The sequence below is a fragment of the Salmo salar genome, chromosome ssa22, assembly GCF_905237065.1.
Source record: "Salmo salar chromosome ssa22, Ssal_v3.1, whole genome shotgun sequence".
Classification (NCBI taxonomy): Eukaryota; Metazoa; Chordata; class Actinopteri; order Salmoniformes; family Salmonidae; genus Salmo; species Salmo salar.
Genome location: NC_059463.1, coordinates 41,954,754 through 41,976,978, shown reverse-complemented (window position 1 = coordinate 41,976,978; position 22,225 = coordinate 41,954,754). Strand labels below are relative to the sequence as shown.

The 22,225-nt window shown below is 42.1% G+C and overlaps 2 protein-coding genes across 2 annotated transcripts; both read right to left on the bottom strand.

The window, feature by feature from the left end:
- Positions 1-200: 200 nt before the first annotated feature.
- LOC106583466 (transmembrane protein 82) lies at positions 201-3,665 on the bottom strand. Its single transcript, XM_014167676.2, has 6 exons — positions 3,357-3,665; positions 3,107-3,179; positions 2,718-2,931; positions 1,999-2,416; positions 1,265-1,449; positions 201-631 (listed from the first exon to the last, which is right to left on the bottom strand). The coding sequence occupies exons 1-6, from the start codon at positions 3,439-3,441 to the stop codon at positions 575-577; spliced, it is 1,032 nt and encodes a 343-aa protein (XP_014023151.2). The 5' UTR covers positions 3,442-3,665; the 3' UTR covers positions 201-574.
- A 293-nt stretch (positions 3,666-3,958) lies between these two features.
- Positions 3,959-21,318, bottom strand: LOC106583468 (solute carrier family 25 member 34). The gene is made up of 6 exons (XM_014167677.2): positions 21,121-21,318; positions 16,248-17,295; positions 12,401-12,466; positions 10,977-11,129; positions 5,434-5,568; positions 3,959-5,199 (listed from the first exon to the last, which is right to left on the bottom strand). Exons 2-6 carry the CDS (start codon positions 16,770-16,772, stop codon positions 5,017-5,019), a joined length of 1,062 nt encoding a protein of 353 aa, XP_014023152.1. The 5' UTR covers positions 16,773-17,295; positions 21,121-21,318; the 3' UTR covers positions 3,959-5,016.
- Positions 21,319-22,225: the final 907 nt, after the last annotated feature.

Below are 22,225 nucleotides of genomic sequence, written 5' to 3'. Positions count from 1 at the left end.
ACTCAGGACATCTGGTTAAGCCAAATAGACTACAACTCCTAGCTACAGCTCAAATCTATACCGTAAAGTTAGTGTTATATAAGCCACTTAGCCAGAGAACAAACTGTATATTTGTGGCTCTAGCTACCACATCCTTGTCACTGTGGTAATAGACTGGTTAATAATTCAAGAGAATACAGAGGAAAGAAACAACAGATCAGTACCCTTGTGTAAGCAGGTTTAGGTCTCCCTTCACTGGTCCAAACCACACAGTGTCATAACAAGGTCATAAACAACAATTCATATTTTAACATTGCTATGATTTATGACAAAAATGGTGTACATCTATGGGACAAAACAGTATCAAAGCTTAATATGTCTGCGTAAATGGGGACAGTATTGAATTTCAACATATCACTGAGTGAGACAGGCCAGTAGATGGCTGTATTTGAAGTACGAGTTATTTTTCTCTATCTGAGGTAGAGTGAAACAGGGACTGGTCTGTGTTGTGGTATTCTGCAGCCTGATAGACTCTCTGTGTGTCTCTGTCTGATGACATGGAGCACAGGCTTCTCATTGGGGACATGTGCTGCTGCTATGTGCTGCTGGAGTGCCGGGCAGATCTGCTGGGAATGTCTTCTTCTGCTTCCACCTAAAAAGCAATAGAACAACAGAGAATACTGTCATGAAGATACAGAAAACATTTTGGAATCAATGATTACCGTATGATCACAAAAGTCTGTGCCATAAAAGTGGAAGAATCTTTCCCGTTTTAGAGGTATTGTGTTTTCTCCCCGTTCCCTAAAGGTCCTCGAAGCAGAAATGAAAGAGAAAACGTAACCGATTTCAACTAAATTATTGATACATTCTATTATTGATGCTCATTCTAACATTCTTCTTGTAAGCAAAGCTTTATTAAGTCTTCTACGGCAAAGTTATGACAGACGAGAAGCTGCATGTATGTAATTACAGACAAGTTGACTAACAAATAGCCTACCCAATGTTGGCAGAAATATTATCTAGGCTTTTTAGAAACATGTCTAGGTTTAAACCATTGTTTTCCCGCACCCCTGTGAAATGTTTTCGCCGTCCCTGCAGAGAAAGAAAGAGAAGGTGAAAGAGAAAGAGAGGCAGAGAGCGAGAGAGAGAGAGAGAGAGAGAGAGAGACGGAGAGAGAGAGAGAGAGAGAGAGAGAGAGAGAGAGAGAGAGAGAGAGAGCGAAAACAGAAAGTGAGCAAACACAGAGCAAGAGTGAGATGTGTACAGGCTGTGGAGCCACACTAACCTGGGGCAGGGCTCGGAGGAGGTCCTGAGAAGGCAACAGACAGACAAATTCCCCCAGGAAGGTGATGAGGATGTGGAGCATGTCGGTCCAGCGGCCCACCATCAGCATGAGCACCAGCAGGGCTCCCAGACGCAAAGCCACAGTCTGCAGCAAGGCCTCACTACCAGGGCGTCGATTCTGCTCCTCTGTGGAGGGCAATTGAGAAGACAATGAACAAACGTGACACTACTAGGGTGCTAGATAAATGTATACTGATCATGTACATTTGCACATCCACTGTATATCAACTGTATATTTGTAGAGCCACTGCTCAATCTCTTATAGCTCTATGCTCACTCTACCTATTTGTATATAATGTATGTAAACTTTGTGTAAACTCCTCTGTCTGTATTCTGTCTCTAATTGTTGTCTATCACTAGCAGCACCATATCACCAAGTAAAATTCAGGTATGTGTAAATGTACATGGCGAATAAAGGTGATTCTGTTCAGCAGGGCACACTGCAAAGTTTTGTGACTGAACATGAAAATCTGTGTTCTTATTGGACAAATTGAGGTAGTACTTGCCCCATTACACTCTGTTGTGAAATGTTTCCTCACTACTGAACACGACCCTGATCTTTTAGAGGCTATTCTACTTGTTGTGGTGCTACTTCTCTCAATTGATTGATTCAACTCATTCTTTGTGCTGCTAAGATTTTCATTGGAAATCAAGTCAATCTAAGTGATGCATCACCTTGGACGTAAACCACCAACAGGGTGTAGCAGATGGTCAGTGGTGTCCAGAACCTCAGAGACTCCGCCTCGGACAGGAAGTGGTGGTGCACGGTGGCGAGGCCGGCCACGCCGGCCACGGCAAAGGCCAGGAGCACAGCTCTCTGCAGCGAGGGGAGCAGGGAGTGGCCGGAGTTCAGGAGGGTGATGCAGACCCCACAGTAGCGCTGGGAGCTGTGTAGGTGGTAGAGCCTGGAGACGTGGCCCCAGAGAAGGTGGCAGTGACCCGCCAGCAGCCAGCTGAGGCCAGCCGCCAGCAGGAGGCTGAGGGAGCGATGGGGAGCCCCCTCCTGGAGGAAGTGGAGACTGCAGCTCAGAGCACAGCCCAGAGAAAACTGGCACTGGACCAGCATGAGCTTGGTGCTGCCTGGGAGAACATCCTGGACAGACAGACAGACAGACAGACAGACAGACAGACAGACAGACAGACAGACAGACAGACAGACAGACAGACAGACAGACAGACAGACAGACAGACAGACAGACAGACAGACAGACAGACAGACAGACAGACAGACAGATTAACGCATGGATTAAGGAATACATTTATAGAACAATGAATGACCATCTCCCCCAAAACAAAACACAAAAATAACACAGGTGTACCATATCTACAAAAGGAACCAAAAAAACAATATAAAACACACTGTGTTGATGTGTGCGTGTTTGTGTGTGTCTGACCGGTCCTGCGGTGATCCAGGCAGCGACAGCCCTGAGGGAGAACTCCAGGACCACTAGGGAGGAGACCCGGGGGCCGACCAGAGACAGGAGGCCAGTCAGGAACCAAAACTGCAGCACACTACCCAACCCATGTCCCCCCAATGGCTTGTTCCCTGCTGCAGGCGAAGACTCTGACCTTTCCTTGTCTTTACTGTCCCCATTACATTCAGAACCACTGCCACAGCGGAGAGATGAAGTTAAGTGTACACCAATAACGTTGTACACATATGCACTATCACATACAACATTGCATTTGATGTAAGAATTCATGAACACAGGTTATTCATGAACACGGTAGAGGTTATTTATTGTTTTGAGACAAAATATATGAAAAAGCAACAGTATCTCACCTGATTGACTGAAGGAGTAGGTGAACTCTCATGAGATTATAGAACACTGAGATTCCACATGCACCAACCAGACCTGAGGAACACAAGCAGATACGCACTCACACACACGCGCGCGTTACTATCGTCATCACCAATGAAGTTTCTGAACATGATCGTTTCATCATCACCACCATAATTCAAGGACTTAATATGAAACCGGTGCAATAACATAGACGCGAACGGATAAATGCATAACCGTATAGCGACTCACCTTGCAATACACAATCAAAAGGGTTGGAGTCAAATGGCAGCCACACCGGGATCCACGCTAGCCAGTTTGAGGGAGACATTGACATTTTTTCGTTTTTTCTGACTGGCACGATCCGCGCAAGTATTTGTTAATCATCCAATGCTAGAAACTTCGATCCAAAATGTACAGTGATATTGTCATTGATTAGAAACGCAGTGACCAAGTAGGAGGTATTAGTATTCTTTCCTCCGCAACACGACACTCTGCAGATGGTTTTCATGTTGCCTTCATTTTCACCGTATTGATCACTTGTGTGTTCTCCGCATGTTGAAGTTTCAAAGGTCGTATGATTGTGGCCTGACGTGTTCCCCCCTGTCTGAGGAGGCCTAGACGTTTCATGATCAAACGGGGTTGCAAATGAATAAATGTCAGAGATAGGCTTAACAATTCAACAATTATCAAAAGCACTGTATCTAAATATTGATGATTGTCTGAAATCGCATCAAGGGAATCTGCTCGATTAGGCTGTTGTCTTTAAGAAATGCATTCTCAGAAGCTAGGCTGGGGTACTCATCTGTGCCGTCAATGGGGTCTGTGAATGTTAAAACAGATGTGTATTCCAATTTTAAAGTAGAATGGTCTTTATTAATAGCAACTCAATATAACAATTATACATATACTTCAGTTAGTTCAAATGATCTTACATTTTTCTCATCTTCAGACATGCACAAGTCAAAGCATTTTTATTTTCACACATTACATGGAAACGACAAACATATCAGTAAAACTGTTGCCTGAAAATTATCCAGGTCACTAACCTAGAATAAAAGGCACAAATTACACAGAATTGTTGATCTGACCAACCTTCATCTTGCTTCATTAATAATGGGCCTTCTTGTGCACAGTTTGACTTTTGACCTTAAAGTGGCAATCAGCAGTTGAATCCATAAAAAAATGAAAGAGACCTCCCGATTCCTGTTTTGGTCAAAGTTGAAGGATGTGGCTGGAGAAATGAACCCACTCTTAAATTCATAGACAGAACTATGGATGCAAGGACTGACCATCCATCATATCAAAATTATAGTTGTAACCATGTTGAGGATATATAGTGTTTATTTACATTTACATTTTGTTTACAAACACTGGAGTAAAACAAGCTTATATTTTGGGTTCTGATGGAGTATTCCATTTGAACTAAGCTCATGAAGAAATTCTAAGTTATATTCTTTAAGAATCAATGGATACGTATAATTTATGTATAAGTCCAGAAATGTATATAGCAACTGCAGATTGCCCCTTTAAGGCTTAGGCATGGAGTGAGCCTCATCTTCCATATCCTCCTTCAACATCACTGTCCAGCAACTTGCAGTGTCAGTAAAATAAACCGGAGATGGATCAAGTTGTTTAAGCCAAGTTAAGTGATGTATGTCAAGCCATTATGTATCCTTCCTGTCTGAGTGAGTACAAGAGTGTCTACTCCTCAATGTCTCTCCTTCTCTCCACCAATGGACCTGTCAATTATTAAACCTCAACTCTGTCCATGTACAGTATGAGGCCCTCTGTCTCAGATCTGGCTCTAACGAAGGCAACAGACCGAAACCTGTTGGGTTTAGTAATTAATCATTATTTTTTAAATTCAACTTCCATTGTCATCCAGGATTGGCTGAATATCCTCTTCTCTTCAGCTCTGGTTCTGGACATCCTGGAAGGCTCTCTGTCTCATCAGGTCCCAGAAGAGCATGCTGAGAATGGTGTGAGGGCACAGGCGGAAGAATACAGGGCCCATGCCTTTATAAAGCCCTAGCAGACCTTCGGTCCGACACACCTTCACCAGACAGTCTGAGAAGCCCTGGTACAGCCGACCCTAACAGACAGGCAAGAGAGGCAGAGGATATAACTGTGAGTTCAACAGCTATAGATAGTTACAGTGTAGATATTTATATATATTTGAGGTGAACAGCTAAGAGCTAGGGGTGTACAGTATATGGAGAAGGCAAGGTACTTAGAAGCCAAGAGAGAGGCTAGGGAATATCAGGGTGAATTGGGCAATGCCAATAATGATGGATGACAGACAACAAGATATTGAAAAAAGGCTCACACTATGATGCTCATCCACTGGCTGGTTGTAGAGGCGGGTGCTGATGACATCAAACGGGGTCATGGTGATTGTCACTGCGACTCCACTGATACAGGCAGCTGTCAAGGCAACCAGCCAGCTATTTGGACTGTACCACTACAAAGACACAGAGAGAAATAAACTAACAGTAGGGGTGCCAGATTATTCGTATCTTGTTGGCTTCTTGTATCATATGTACCTTGTAAAAGAACAATCAACTCAGAAACAATCAATGGTTCTAGATTAGGACTGGTCACTGTTATGGACACACCGGCAGTCATGAGTCATGACTGCAGTAAAATTCCACGTGGCCATTGAGTCACGGTAGTCTCCTTTTAGCACTCTGGACATGCTTTGGTAGTACCCAACTTGCTAATGACCACCAGGTCGCTAATGGCCTGGTACTCAGGGCTCTACTTTCCCTCTAACCACTCTGACATCAATGCACATGCAATCGAAAATCACTTCAAACACATCATCAAAACAGTATCCTGGTCCCGTGTGGCTCAGTTGGTAGAGCATGGTGTTTGCAACGCCAGGGTTGTGGGTTTGATTCCCACGGGGGATCAGTACGGGGAAAAAATGTATGAAATGTATGCATTCACTACTGTAAGTTGCTCTGGATAAGAGCGTCTGCTAAATGACTAAAATGTAAATGTGTCCTGTTTTTAAAACTCCCCTCACTGTGATGATCAATTTGAAGAAAAAAGTTTCAACAACAGGTTGAAACTGAGTGTAAAATATGGTCGTTGTGGATGTTGTTTCAAAGCCGAACAATGAAATGGACAGCTTTCTAAGGTGAGGATTCATTCAAAACATCCATATGCATAGGCTTATAAACCCAATTTAATTTTTTTTTTAATGAGTGTGCCTTATACAATACATAGCCTACCGCATATTACGCATGGCAGAAAACATAAAACACAACTGATTTAAGATGTCTTTGGTACATAATTTGTCTAGCCTTACTCCAAAATGAAACAACTTTGAGTAATGGCTGTTGAGTGTGGACTGTATTATTATCCATACTGGATGGACTGGTTACCTTATGCTACACTCCAACATGTATATCCATCAGTCTGGGAGAGAACGCATAGGCCTAGGCAATGCTGTTGGTTCATTGATTGTGCAGGGCGGCTTACAGGTAGCTTACAATTATAATTCATTTTTATTTGATTTTGAATAGCCTAGTAATAGGGCATTTTTTATATTTGCATTATTAATGGGGTGGCTATACAGAATATTTCACCACCATGTGTCACGTCCTGACCCTGGTATGAGGTCATTTTTCCCTACTAGATTGGTCAGGGCGTGACAGGGGGGTGTTTCGTCTATGTGTTTTGGGTTTTCTGTTTTCTATGTGGGTTGTCTAGAGTTTCATTCTATGTTGTCATTTTCTATGTTGTGGCCAGGTATGGTTTCCAATCAGAGGCAGCTGTCTATCGTTGTCTCTGATTGGAAGCCATACTTAGGCAGCCTGTTTTTCATGGGGTTTTGTGGGTGGTTGTTTCCGTTTAGTCTAGAGTACCTGACGGGACTGTTGGTCGTTTTCTTGTTTTGTATTCATTAAATCAAAGAATGAGCACTATACACGCTGTGCCTTGGTCTCCATTCAACGGCCCCTATGACACCATGCGTTTCCATCTCCTCTTTCTTCTTTATTTCTTTATCGAGCATGCAGTGGGGCTGTCAGCAGTTTAGTTTAATATGTTTCGTTGTGAAAACATGTTTGCATACTATCAATGTTTCCGAACAGATTTCGCTTGGTTTATCAAATTCAGCACTGCAGGAACAGGGTTGTAGATCCCATGACATACAGAGTTTGGGCGGAATATCACCTGTCGCACAGCGAGAGCATGCACCGCAAATAGTGGTTGATGAGTGGAGTGAAATAAGTGTTCTTATATTTATTTCTCAGCTGATCATATTAATCACCAGAGTAGTAAAACCGTAGTAGCCTACCAGGTGTCACTGAAAAACGGACCAGCGGGAATGCACGCGGCCTCCATTCGCTATTCCAGTGCATACAAATGACATGTTTTTTCCCCCTGCCACTGTTCCTGCCCATCTGATAACGGGCCACTCTAAAGCGAAACTACTTGTACATATTAGTAAAGACAAAATTAAATTGAGAATAGTCTGATAGGTGAAAATATGATCACTTGATGAGAGAACGGCTGTGAAGTCTGAGGCATTAAACAGGGTGCAAGATTTTTTGCGACTTTCTCAAATCATCAATAGCCTATAGTCGCATCATGCAGCTCATCAATCAATCAATCAAATGTATTTATAAAGCCCTTCTTACATCAGCTGATGTCACAAAGTGCTGTACAGAAACCCAGCCTAAAACCCCAAACAGCAAGCAATGCAGGTGTAGAAGCACGGTGGCTAGGAAAAACTCCCTAGAAAGGCCAGAACCTAGGAAATAACCTAGAGAGGAACCAGGCTATGAGGGGTGGTCAGTCCTCTTCTGGCTGTGCCGGGTGGAGATTATAACAGAACATGGCCAAGATGTTCAAATGTTCATAGATGACCAGCAGGGTCAAATAATAATAAATTACATATGTTTTGATTTCTGAGACATTCTAAGGTTTATATAATTCAAAAGTTATGCAAATAAACTATAAAGGGAAATAAATGGCTACAGTTTACACTTTTTTTGTTATTTCATGAATGTTGTTTTTAGAAAAGGGGTGTTTCTTAACAATCCCCGGAGGTGTCAATTACCCCAGTAGAAGATTATGGCATATGGTTTCACACACGTGTGTTAAAATGTATTTAATCCATTTTATTTAGAAATGATTTATTAAGTAAGACGTAAAAGCAAATTCTAGTTGTCTTATTTTAATTATTTAAATAAAATATGGGGGGGAAATGGTGTTGCACGTCAACATTAATATCCGCACTATGAGGAGATTTATCCCTCTTTAACTCACCTGCACATTCATTTTCTTTGTTCCTTCTTTGTTGTTCCCTTTCCAAACAATTCATTATGTACAATTGCACTAAATATTATTTGAATAATGCAAGATTTTAAATCCCAGCAGTCTTTAAAATGACATTCAGGAGCAAAAGATTTTCAATAGTTGTTTTAAAAAATATTAATTTAAATATAATATTGGAATGGAATATAACATATAACATTATATAACATTGGAATATATCATTTAATAACAATAACAGTAACTTCACTTAATTCAGTGTAACATTGATGTGGCAACTCTTATGCTCTGCTATTGCAAGATTCTAATTTGTACATAGGTCACAAATAAAGCTATCTCCAGTACAATTGGAGCACAACTCATGAGCCCACCTCCTGCACTGCTCACACCTAATTCAGTCCCCACCTGTGACTGAAAACAGGGCGAGAGATGTCAATTGAAAAGCTCTCTTTATTTGACATTAAATGCTGTGTAAAATAGCTAAAAGGCTATAAAGTAACATTAACTGCAATTAAGTTACGCCATCTATTTTATGTATTTTACCTCAGATGACTTAGTAGTAAGGTTGCTAGCTAGCACTCCTTGCAGCTTATGCTAACTAGCTAGCTGGCTATTATTTACTGCTAGTGAAGTTGCTAGAGCAAGTTAGCATAAACTAGCTAAATTGGGGGGGGGCGGGGGCGAGTTGCCCCAACACATTCATCCGACATATTGTTTTGTATGGTGTTTATTCCATATAAGAGCTAGGTATTGTTGATTAGAAAGTCTTTACTTCAGCATCACTCTGTAGCATCCATACAGCTCCATTCAGTGCATAGTAAGTAATGCCTAACTTGGCTCACTAGTACTATATAGTATCACACTCAGATACACATAACAGCAGCGCCATCTATTGGCTTGGCGACATCTGATAACATCTTTCTTTAATCAACAAATGAAGATAGCACTCCTGTTTGAGTCGAGGAGGAGTTATGAGTAGGAATTTCTTGAAGATCGTTTCAAGCCGTTTGTGGTCGCTGTGTATTGTGATGAACTCTCTGCCATGCAGATACTGGTCAAACTTGTTACATGCAAAAACAATGGAGAGATATTCTTTCTCAATCTGTGCATAGCTTTGTTCTGTCTGAGTCAATGTTCTGGAGGCAAACGCAACAAGTTGTCCTTTCTGTAGAAGGCTGTGCCCAAACCTGTCTCACTGGCATCACACTGCAGTGTAACTTCATCATTCAGGTCGTAGTATTTGAGCACTGGGTATTGTGTGACTAACTGTTTGATAGACTCAACTGCTATGTCATGCTGTGGTAGCCATGTCCATTCAATGTCCTTGTCAGTCAGACTTCTGAGCGGCTCACACACATCAGGAAGATGGGGCATGAATTTTGCAAGATAGTTCATAAACCCCAACAGCCGCTGTTGTGACTTGATGTCGGTCGGTGTACCCATGTTCTGAATGCTGTTATTTTCTCTGGGTCAGGGCGAAGGCCCTCTGCGGTGAGAAGATGACCCATGTATGTCACACTAGGTAGCTTTAACCAGAGTCTTTTTGTTAAGCTTCAGGTTGACATCTCTTGCTCTCTGCAGGAAAGCTGTAAGGTTTCTGCCATCGCCTCTTCATGTGTGTCACCACATCCATAGAGTAGAATGTCATCTGCGATCATACTCACTCCTTTTAGTCCCTGTAGTGCTTCACACTGTCTGCACTGGTATTCTTCAGTTGCTGGCTTGATTCAAAATTCCATTCTCAGCCATCTACATCTGCCTACAGGTGTCCAGGAAGTTGTTAGATAGCTGCTCAAGTTTGACTTGCCAATATCAATTTTTGACATTGAGTACTGAGAATACCTTTGCGTTGCATATTTCTGGTAGAATATTTTCTATTGTGGGCATCTGGAAGTGCGATCTCAGTAAGGCTTTGTTGAGTGCACTGAGGTCCAGTTACCCGCTATTACCCTATAGGACTTGTTTCAAATGATCACTTGTACATTCAACATAGCCACTTCATATGCGCACTCGCCCCAGAGTTGCAAAAATATCCTTTCTATTTTATTCAGCTAAGTTCAATTATATTCTTCTTACTCTAAAATCATATAATATAAAATAATGGCATGGGATTTATACGCATATCTTGTCAGCTAAATGAACAAGCCTACAGCCTATGGCATGAAGCATAGCCAGATAACATACAGTAGGCCAACTTATATTCTGTTCGTGATACATTTTCTTCATATCATAATGTTTATTTAGACATGACTAAAATAAATAATGGATTTATTGTGATGGTGTATATTAAATTGATTTATTATACTTTTTTCAATGTAGATGTTCCAAAGGAGTGCATCAGCGGTTTGTATGCAGCTTGTATGAGTGGAGGCCTGGAGATGCTAAACATGTTTATGTTAATTAACAGCCAATTACCGTGAGACCGGCAGTATTTTGCATGACAATAACAGACAACCCTAATCTATATACACCATCCTTATCTGCTGGTACTGTACTATAATTGTCATCTGCATGTGTGACACCTGGCTTGTAACGCAATAGGCAACACAGTCTGGTAGTGCGATACATGGTTTCTATAGTTACCTGCAGGCGTGCCACCCATTCTTTGGTGGAGCTGAAGGTGGCCAGTTGGGTGGCAGATCCCACCATGACTCGAGGCACAGCCCCGTTCACACCCCTCCACAGCCCCGCCACGCCCTCCCGCCAGTAGATATTGGCGAAGGCACTCATCACCCCCTGAGGGAGGGAAAGGGGATCCTCCATCAGTTAAAGTGCTTTGCTTCTTTTTACCACAAGGTGTGGAGAGGTATGCTCTAGTAAACTGTAGCTAGAGGCAACTGGCTTGTAAAGCAAATTCAGAAGAAGACAGACTCATTTTGAGGGAGAAAAGTTGGAAGTGTCGAACCACATGTGTAGGCTACCATATATAGCCTAGTGCTTCTCGCTGTTGAATGTGAAAGTGTTTTCAAATGGAAATCCCTCTCTGAAGTATGGACATTTTTCTACTATTAAGTTATGAACTCTGCACTTACATCACTTGTGGACATTTTGCCCACAAATGATAGTGTGTCAGGGTATTGGATTGCTTCAGCATATGGCACACACAAAGGGATATTGTACCAGTTGAGTTTACTGTAGAAAACCTGCATACCTTAGATCTATACATTGCCTTGAGCTTCACTGCAGGGTCCTTGGGACCCCAAGAGGTGCACGTTTTGGTTTCTGCCCTAGCACTACACAGCTGATTCAAATAATCAACTAATCATCAAGCTTTGGTCATTTGAATCAGCTGTGTAGTGTTAAGGCAAAAACCAAAACGTGCACCCCTTGGGTCCCAAGGACCAAGTTTGGGAAACGCTGTTTTATTGTAAGTGTGAGAGGAGTACCAAGACAAAATAAAGCATGTTTGCCCCTACCTCTGAAACTGAAATACAGTATTTTTGCAAAATCAGAGCCATCATTAAACATGTATTGGCATGGGGCATCCTGAGTGGCGCAGCGGTCTAAGGCACTGCATCGCAGTGCTAGAGGCATCACTACAGACCCGGGTTCGATAGTGGGCTGTATCACAACCAGCCGTGATCGGGAGTCCCATAGGGTGTTACACAATTGGCCCAGCGTCGTCCCGGTTAGGGGAGGGTTTGGTTGGGGGGGGGCTTTACTTGGCTCATCGCGCTTTAGCGACTCCTTGTGGCGGCCCGGGCACCTGCAGGCTGACCTCGGTAGTCAGGTGAACGGTGTTTCCTCTGACACATTAGTACGGCTGGCTTCCGTGTTAAGTGTGCGGGTGTTAAGAAGCACAGTTTGGCAGGTCATGTTTCGGAGGACACATGACTCGACCTTCGTCTCCCGAGCCCGTTGGGGAGTTGCAGCGATGAGACAAGATCAAAAGTGGGGAGAAAAAGGGTAAAATACAAAAGAAAAATATTGCCAGGTCTTGAACACAGGGAACAGATGTCCTGCATCCACATGTGATACACATGTACACACACGCATACACCCATCACCTGATGGTTGTGCTGGTGACCCACTGCGATGGCCTCAACTGTCTGGGCCTGCAGATGTGTCTTCACCTGTGGAGGAAAAATAAGACATAGATTCTTCAATGTATTGAATACACATTTGACATACACAGCATTGCAAAGAGAGCCTTTGCAGTACATCACCCTATAATTAAAGAAGCACAACCCTGTCAATAAATAGAGACACACTGTTCAGTGGTTACACCTGGTATTAGTTACACAACATGTACACGTTTTTCAGCACTCTGCACACACACCCCTTCAGGTTGTCTATGACCTCAATTTCACATCTGTCTGTCCTCACTGTTCATCTCTCTCTCGCGCTCTCACTTTCTCGCTCTCTCTCTCAATGACCGTTACTTAGGTTATTGAGATGAGTTTGGCTCCCACAGTATACATGCACACATATTCCGGCGGCCGAGCCCTCCCTGCTCTTTCTCACACACCGGGTGTAATCAGAAATCTCTTTCTATCGTTCTGTCTCGCTTACCTTCATACACTGCCAAAAAGGACAGGAGGGAGTGCTGGGAAGTATTTTGGGTAGTGCTTGGAAGTGGATGCATGCCAGGTATATTTAGTGACCCAGATACTCAGAAACATATCTATATGTATAGTGTTTTCAGAATGCTGAAGAGATTATGCGGCTACATTGATGTATTGAGCAACAGATGCAGCCAAGACAACAACAACAGTAGCATGAGTATATGAGGGCCATTATATGGGTTATTATATGGGTTATTATAAGGAAATTATACAAGTGAGTGGCAACTGCCTGAACGCATGGGGAAATACACAGCCACTGTAGAAGCCACTGCCCTTCGCACAGTAACAATCACATCCCTGAACATAACATGATACGTAACACGCTGAGCTGGCTGACTTGATAGATTTAAGCAATAATGCACAAGAGGGTGTGGTATATGCCATGGCTTAGGGCTGTTCTTACGCGGAGTGCCTGGACACAGCCCTTAGCCATGGTATATTGGCCATATACCACAAACCCCCGAGGTACCTCATTGCTATTATAAACTGGTTACCAGCGTAATTAGAGCAGTAAAAATACATGTTTTGTCATACCCGTGGTATAGGGTCTGATATATCATGGTTGTCAACCAATCAGCATTCAGGGCTCGAACCACCCAGTTTATAATTGTATTTACAGCACCTGCACAAATGCCCCAGGTTCTCATAACAGGGAACGTGGTTGGTGCAATATTTATGACACTTATGATTATACTCCATAAGGTATGATGCACTGAGTGCTCAAAAAGCCTTTGTTGTGAAATTGGGGCACATACTGTAGGGCAGGGTGTCACGCCTGCTCCAGCTCACCCTCTCTGGCGCCCTCGAGCGCCTCTCTGGAACGTAATCATTACACACACCTGTCATCATCATTACGCGCATCAGCACTCATTGGACTCACCTGGACTCCTTCACTTTGTTGTTTGCCCCTCTATATCTGTCTGTCCTCAGTTTGTTCTCAGTGTCAGCATTATTGTCGATTTGTTTTCCCCTGTGCAGACGCTGTCCGTGTTCTGTTTCATGTCCATTGTTTATTAAATGTTCACTCCCTGTACTTGCTTCTCGTCTCCCAGCGTCTGTCCTTAACACAGGGATCATCAACTAGATTCAGCCGCGGGACGATTTTTTCTTGAGCGGATGGTAAGGGGGCCATAACATAATTACAAATAATTTATAGGCTGCAAATTGACGGCAAGAAGCCCAAACAGATATAACATTTGACTAAAACATAATCAATTCAAACGTTGCTTACGTTTGTATATGATAACATACAGTAGACGTTCCGCTAGCGAAACACCTGCTCCAATATCCAATGATAGGCGTGGCGCGAATTACAAATTCCTCAAAAATACAAAAACTTCCATTTTTCAAACATATGACTATTTCACAGCATTTTAAAGACAAGACTCTCCTTTATCTAACCACACTGTCCGATTTCAAAAAGGCTTTACAGCGAAAGCAAAACATTAGATTATGTCAGCAGAGTACCCAGCCAGAAATAATCAGACACCCATTTTTCAAGCTAGCATATAATGTCACAAAAAACAAAACCACAGCTAAATGCAGCACTAACCTTTGATGATCTTCATCAGATGACAACCCTAGGACATTATGTTATACAATGCATGCATGTTTTGTTCAATCAAGTTCATATTTATATCAAAAACCAGCTTTTTTACATTAGCATGTGACGTTCAGAACTAGCAAACCTCCGGTGAATTTACTAAATTACTCACGATAAACGTTCACAAAAAACATAACAATTATTTTAAGAATTATAGATACAGAACTCCTCTATGCACTCGATTTTAAAATAGCTTTTCGGTGAAAGCACATTTTACAATAATCTCAGTAGATAGCTCGGCATCACAGGGCTAGCTATTTAGACACCCACCAAGTTTAGCACTCACCAATATCAGATTTACTATTAGAAAAGTTTGATTACCTTTCCTGTTCTTCGTCAGAATGCACTCCCAGGACTTCTACTTCAATAACAAATGTTGGTTTGGTCCAAAATAATCCATCGTTATATAGAAATAGCGGCGTTTTGTTTGTGCGTTCTAGACACTATCCGAATGGTAAATAAGGGTCGTGCGCATGGCGCATTTCGTGACAAAAGATTTCTAAATATTTCATTACCGTACTTCGAAGCATGTCAACCGCTGTTTAAAATCAATTTTTATGCCATTTTTCTCGTAAAAAAGCGATAATATTCCGACCGGGAATCTGTGTTTCGGCAAATAGAGGGAAAAACACAAAGACGGGGGCGGCCAGTGCACGAGCCTAAGCACTTTGTCCTCTGATAGACCACTTAGCAAAAGCGCTCGTGTGTTTCAGCCAGGGCTTTGAATTACGTCATTCAGCTTTTTCCCGGGCTCTGAGAGACCATGTGAGACGTAGGAAGTGTCACGTTAGAGCAGAGATCCTTTGTAATGGATAGAGATGGCAAAGAAGTTCAAGAAATGGTCAGACAGGGTACTTCCTGTACAGAATCTTCTCACGTTTTGGCCTGCCAAATGAGTTCTGTTATACTCACAGACACCATTCAAACAGTTTTAGAAACTTTAGGGTGTTTTCTATCCAAAGCCAATAATTATATGCATATTCTAGTTTCTGGGCAGGACTAATAATCAGATTAAATCGGGTACGTTTTTTATCCAGCTGTGAAAATACTGCCCCCTAGCCATAACAGCATATCTCTCTATTCTGTGGGAAAACTTTGGAAGAGATTTGAGCTGATTTGCTGTTGTTTATCAATTTTTACAATATAGGGTAAATACTGTTGTTAAGACCTGGCTCATATTTCGTAACATCAAAGGGAGACCACGCATGACTTAAATGTATAAAGGAATACATGTATTAAACAAAATAATAATAAATACAACAATGTAACACAAGCTGTGGACGTCTGTAGGATCAGTAGTGTATGCAGTGTGGATGAGTGGAGAGGTTGTTATATGGTGAAAACAGACCAAAAAAAACATAAGGTGGTGGAAACCAGCCTGCCAGTCAGGGAAGAGAGAGAGTGTTGGCTGATGTGGCCTCCCTTTATAGCCTGCAGGCCAAGCCTGCCCAGGCACGCCACATCAGCTGACGATCCTCCCAGCTCTGCCCACTGGCCTCCTGCAACAAGCAGACCACCAAACAGGAGATCCCAGCAGACAGAGTGGGAGGGACGTTACACTGTAAATACTGTAGATGCTATATATGTTATGTATGTACATTATGACCCCAAGTGCCTTCAATACCGCTTTACCTTTTACAAAGCTATTGACTACGAGAGAAACAACAAAACAAACATGCTACTCACCAGATAGGCAGGAGAGGCGATGATGGCCCCCAGAGCCCCGGCGATGGCTCCTGACATCAGACTCCCTCCTGGGGCTGCAGTGACCCCCACGGCATCACAGTAGGAGTAGAAGCCCAGCCTCACACCGTTCATCAAACCCTGGTACAACAGCCCAGCCGAGAGCCCCTTCTGCAGCCCGCGGAGCCCGTCTGTCCTACCCACCACCCATAGGGCCTGGACCACCCCGCGGTAGTGCCGCTGGTAGGTCCCCCGCGCCCGCAGCTCTCCCTGCAGCTGCAGTCGCGTCTTCACCACCTCCAGGGGGTTAGTGAACACACAGGCCCCGCAGCACGACAACGCACCCAAGGCAAAGTCCAGCGGGGGCCACAGGGCCAGAGGGAGCTGCGGCGAGGTGACCGTGGCGGCCCGGGAAAGAGGGGGGATTGGGGATGTCATGGCAACTGAATGGAGCTGAATAGAGTGGGAGTTGGGAGACCTGAAGCGAAAGTCTGTGGCAGGGTAGTTTAGAAGCTGGGTACCGGTCATCTCTGAAGTGCGGAGTGTCCAATTGTTTCCTGGGTGATGAGTCTACCCACTGCCCAGGCTATGTCAGGGCTTCCAGATGGGTGAGAGGGTATGGAGTGTACTACTGGGTACGGCTGACGGTGACTGGTATGATAAGAAGTCCGTGATTACTGCCTGATATGACGTCACATGTGAACTGTACTCCTGTTACTGTGCTCCTCTGCCATTGGTGCTCAGTGTTTCTGGGATGATGGTCTTAGATGCCTCATGCCAGTCTGTCCATAAGTATAGTTACATCTTGAGGTCCTCAATGTTCTTGAAAACATTGATGAATTGGGTTAAAGGATTGTGTTTGTTCACTGAGCTAACATGTCTACATGTGCAATGATCATTGAGGAAGTTCAGCCAAGATATCTGGTCCAACTTGAGAGACAGCAGAGCCTGTCACCCCTCTGTGTAAAGGTGAGACTCTCACGAACACGTACATGTTGGTTGTTTTCCTCTAGGAGACCCACAGGCCTCACAAGACTCCTCTGAACGTCCCCTAGTACCAGTTGAACAAATGAATGGAAGTATATAAGGAGACTGTTTAGTGCCCAAAACATAAGTGGTTAAATACATGTAAAACAATATATATAATAATAATGTTTCCTGTTTCTTACATCTCACAGATATAAGGCAGACACTTAAGAACAAACTTCCTTTTGATTTTTAGGTGGACTATCTGTTGTTCCATGTAGTGAATCTGTTATTCAATGCATTTGTATGGGCTAATAGCAGTAAGGCTTTTTTTTTTTTTTTTTTACACTTCAAGGGTCCTTAAAATTCTAAATCAAATAGCTAAATGATCCTTGGTATGACCTTCTTAAAATAATTCCATATAGCTTAGTAGAACCCCCCCGGCTTAGACAGGGCTTAGACTCATGGGTTAAAGGGTTGTGTTTGTTCACTGAGCTAACATGTCTATATGTGCAATGATCATTGAGGAAGTCCAGCCAAGAGATCTGGCCCAACTTGAGAGACAGCAGAGCCTGTAAAATAATGAAGGAACTTATCAGGAGTTATGAGGAGTTATGTAGAGGTGTTATGAGGTGTTATGTAGAGGTGTTATGAGGAGTTATGTAGAGGTGTTATGAGGAGTTATGTAGAGGTGTTATGAGGTGTTATGTAGAGATGTTATGAGGTGTTATGTAGAGGTGTTATGAGGAGTTATGTAGAGGTGTTATGAGGAGTAATGAGGTGTTATGTAGAGGTGGTATGAGGAGTTATGAGGAGTTATGTAGAGGTGTTATGAGGAGTTATGTAGAGGTGTTATGAGCAGTTATGTAGAGGTGTTATGAGCAGTTATGTAGAGGTGTTATGAGGAGTTATGTAGAGGTGTTATGAGGAGTTATGTAGAGGTGTTATGAGCAGTTATGTAGAGGTGTTATGAGGAGTTATGTAGAGGTGTTATGAGCAGTTATGAGTTGGAAAGAGGAGTTATGAGGAGTTATGTAGAGGTGTTATGAGGAGTTATGTAGAGGTGTTATGAGGAGTTATGTAGAGGTGTTATGAGGAGTTATGAGTTGGAAAGAGGAGTTATGAGGAGTTATGTAGAGGTGTTATGAGGAGTTATGTAGAGGTGTTATGAGGAGTTATGTAGAGGTGTTATGAGGAGTTATGTAGAGGTGTTATAAGGAGTTATGAGTTGGAAAGAGGAGTTATGAGGAGTTATGTAGAGGTGTTATGAGGAGTTATGTAGAGGTGTTATGAGGAGTTATGAGTTGGAAAGAGGAGTTATGAGGAGTTATGTAGAGGTGTTATGAGGAGTTATGTAGAGGTGTTATGAACAGTTATGTAGAGGTGTTATGAGGAGTTATGTAGAGGTGTTATGAGCAGTTATGTAGAGGTGTTATGAGGAGTTATGTAGAGGTGTTATGAGGACTTATGTAGAGGTGTTATGAGGAGTTATGAGTTGGAAAGAGGAGTTATGAGGAGTTATGTAGAGGTGTTATGAGGAGTTATGAGTTGGAAAGAGGAGTTATGAGGAGTTATGTAGAGGTGTTATGAGCAGTTATGTAGAGGTGTTATGAGGAGTTATGTAGAGGTGTTATGAGGAGTTATGTAGAGGTGTTATGAGGAGTTATGTAGAGGTGTTATGAGGAGTTATGTAGAGGTGTTATGAGGAGTTATGTAGAGGTGTTATGAGGAGTTATGAGTTGGAAAGAGGAGTTATGAGGAGTTATGTAGAGGTGTTATGAGGAGTTATGAGTTGGAAAGAGGAGTTATGAGGAGTTATGTAGAGGTGTTATGAGGAGTTATGTAGAGGTGTTATGAGGAGTTATGTAGAGGTGTTATGAGGAGTTATGTAGAGGTGTTATGAGGAGTTATGTAGAGGTGTTATGAGGAGTTATGTAGAGGTGTTATGAGGAGTTATGTAGAGGTGTTATGAGGAGTTATGTAGAGGTGTTATGAGGTGTTATGTAGAGGTGGTATGAGGAGTTATGAGGAGTTATGTAGAGGTGTTATGAGGAGTTATGTAGAGGTGTTATGAGGAGTTATGTAGAGGTGTTATGAGGAGTTATGTAGAGGTGTTATGAGGAGTTATGTAGAGGTGTTATGAGGAGTTATGTAGAGGTGTTATGAGGAGTTATGTAGAGGTGTTATGAGGAGTTATGAGTTGGAAAGAGGAGTTATGAGGAGTTATGTAGAGGTGTTATGAGGAGTTATGTAGAGGTGTTATGAGGAGTTATGTAGAGGTGTTATGAGGAGTTATGTAGAGGTGTTATGAGGAGTTATGAGTTGGAAAGAGGAGTTATGAGGAGTTATGTAGAGGTGTTATGAGGAGTTATGTAGAGGTGTTATGAGGAGTTATGTAGAGGTGTTATGAGGAGTTATGTAGAGGTGTTATAAGGAGTTATGAGTTGGAAAGAGGAGTTATGAGGAGTTATGTAGAGGTGTTATGAGGAGTTATGTAGAGGTGTTATGAGGAGTTATGAGTTGGAAAGAGGAGTTATGAGGAGTTATGTAGAGGTGTTATGAGGAGTTATGTAGAGGTGTTATGAGGAGTTATGTAGAGGTGTTATGAGGAGTTATGTAGAGGTGTTATGAGGAGTTATGTAGAGGTGTTATGAGGAGTTATGAGTTGGAAAGAGGAGTTATGAGGAGTTATGTAGAGGTGTTATGAGGAGTAATGAGTTGGAAAGAGGAGTTATGAGGAGTTATGTAGAGGTGTTATGAGGAGTTATGTAGAGGTGTTATGAGGAGTTATGTAGAGGTGTTATGAGGAGTTATGTAGAGGTGTTATGAGGAGTTATGTAGAGGTGTTATGAGGAGTTATGTAGAGGTGTTATGAGCAGTTATGTAGATGTGTTATGAGGAGTTATGTAGAGGTGTTATGAGGAGTTATGTAGAGGTGTTATGAGCAGTTATGTAGAGGTGTTATGAGGAGTTATGTAGAGGTGTTATGAGGAGTTATGTAGAGGTGTTATGAGGAGTTATGTAGAGGTGTTATGAGCAGTTATGTAGAGGTGTTATGAGGAGTTATGTAGAGGTGTTATGAGGAGTTATGTAGAGGTGTTATGAGCAGTTATGTAGAGGTGTTATGAGGAGTTATGTAGAGGTGTTATGAGGAGTTATGTAGAGGTGTTATGAGCAGTTATGTAGAGGTGTTATGAGGAGTTATGTAGAGGTGTTATGAGGAGTTATGTAGAGGTGTTATGAGGAGTTATGTAGAGGTGTTATGAGGAGTTATGTAGAGGTGTTATGAGCAGTTATGTAGAGGTGTTATGAGGAGTTATGTAGAGGTGTTATGAGCAGTTATGTAGAGGTGTTATGAGGAGTTATGTAGAGGTGTTATGAGGAGTTATGTAGAGGTGTTATGAGGAGTTATGTAGAGGTGTTATGAGGAGTTATGTAGAGGTGTTATGAGGAGTTATGTAGAGGTGTTATGAGTAGTTATGTAGAGGTGTTATGAGCAGTTATGTAGAGGTGTTATGAGGAGTTATGTAGAGGTGTTATGAGCAGTTATGTAGAGGTGTTATTGCTTCTTTGGTTCCCTTTCTTTAAATAATATGTAACAGGAAAGTGAGGAAAGAGGACAGCTGACACTACATTTCTTCTCAACAAAACTCAGTCACATAACACTCATATTTTCCACCTCTGCAGTTTGGTCACTTTACAGCTTATTGTACAAAGAAAAATACACATTAACTTCCGATAACAGCACACACATAAATATACTAACTCTACAATTACGGACGTAAGGAGGGCCCACAAGTTATAAATCTAGCACTTAAGACACTGAAGTCTGATCCCCAGAGTGACTCTGCATAATCTGCACATATCTACAAATGTCTACATTTCTGATAGCAAATGAAGCAGATCTTACTGTTGTTGTGTTCCTTTCCTCTCTCTGCTTCCCCTCCCTGCACAGCCAGATAACTTCAGTTAACATGTGTTCCCAGCACTCCCATTCATTGTGAAAGTCTCCTCCTACTGCCTTAGGCCAGAACCAATCCAGACAACCCTGTCCGACACCTCACCACATCCATTCAAAAGCTCTGTTCCAATCGAAAGCTCAGCTCTGTCCCCTGCCTTGGTCCTATTGATTCTCTCTGGGTAAAAGGTTATAGTTATGAGAGAGGGGGTGGAGTGGAAGTGTGTCACACAGGAAAAAGGGGGAAAGCATATTGACCACTGCTGTGCTTCTGATACTGTGGTTTAGATATTTGTCTAGTAGGATTCCTAATCCTGTGCTAAGGAAAAACAGGTTCATCTGCGAACCACAACAAAAGAAGTGACACATTTATAGTCTACTACACTCGGTCCCTAATTAAAGTTAGGCTGGTATTATATCATAGTCATGGTGGTAGGCAATTATGGTTGGTAAAAAACTGGTTTACCCAATACATTCCTGGGAGCTTGTATATAGTTTACTCGCCATTAGTCGGAAACTCTACCAACTTTTTTGTGTCCGCCAGCTTATGTTTTTATTAGGTGATAAAATTATTTCTTCATGAACAAATCACAACATCCAACATGAAAAATACTATAGTATACTATGGTATAGATACTATAGTACTGACCAGTGTTTTACTGACTTTACTGTAGTATTCACTGTAGTGTTTTCCAAACTAAAGTCCGCAAAAACACTAAAGTGAATACTTTAGTATTTACAGTAAACTATAGTATAAGTACTGCAGTAAAAGAAAACTGTAGTATATACTATAGTAATTAATGTAGTGCTTTTGCAGACTGTAGTATACTGTAGTATTTACTGTAAGGTTTTTGCAGACTGTAGTACACTGTAGTATTTACTGTCATGTTATTGCAGACTGTAGTATTTACTGTAGTTTGTTTGCAGACATTACTGTAGTATTTACTATAGTGTTTCTGTTTTATTATCATTGAAATAAAGTGGAGTCTTTCTCCTTGAGGAAACCTACTGGAGAAATAAAAAGAGTAAAGTAGGTAGGACTGGGGTCTGAACAATA

Coding starts and splice junctions, on each gene's coding strand:
- LOC106583466 (XM_014167676.2), bottom strand. CDS start 3,441: ATGTCAATGTCTCCCTCAAACTGGCTAGCGTGGATCCCGGTGTGGCTG. Junction 2,932..3,106: donor CTACTCCTTCAGTCAATCAG/GTGAGATACTGT, acceptor CCGCTGTGGCAG/TGGTTCTGAATGTAATGGGG. Junction 2,417..2,717: donor CCTGGATCACCGCAGGACCG/GTCAGACACACA, acceptor CTGTCTGTCCAG/GATGTTCTCCCAGGCAGCAC.
- LOC106583468 (XM_014167677.2), bottom strand. CDS start 16,772: ATGACCGGTACCCAGCTTCTAAACTACCCTGCCACAGACTTTCGCTTC. Junction 5,569..10,976: donor AATGGGTGGCACGCCTGCAG/GTAACTATAGAA, acceptor GTGTCTTTGTAG/TGGTACAGTCCAAATAGCTG. Junction 5,200..5,433: donor CAGTGGATGAGCATCATAGT/GTGAGCCTTTTT, acceptor CCTGTCTGTTAG/GGTCGGCTGTACCAGGGCTT.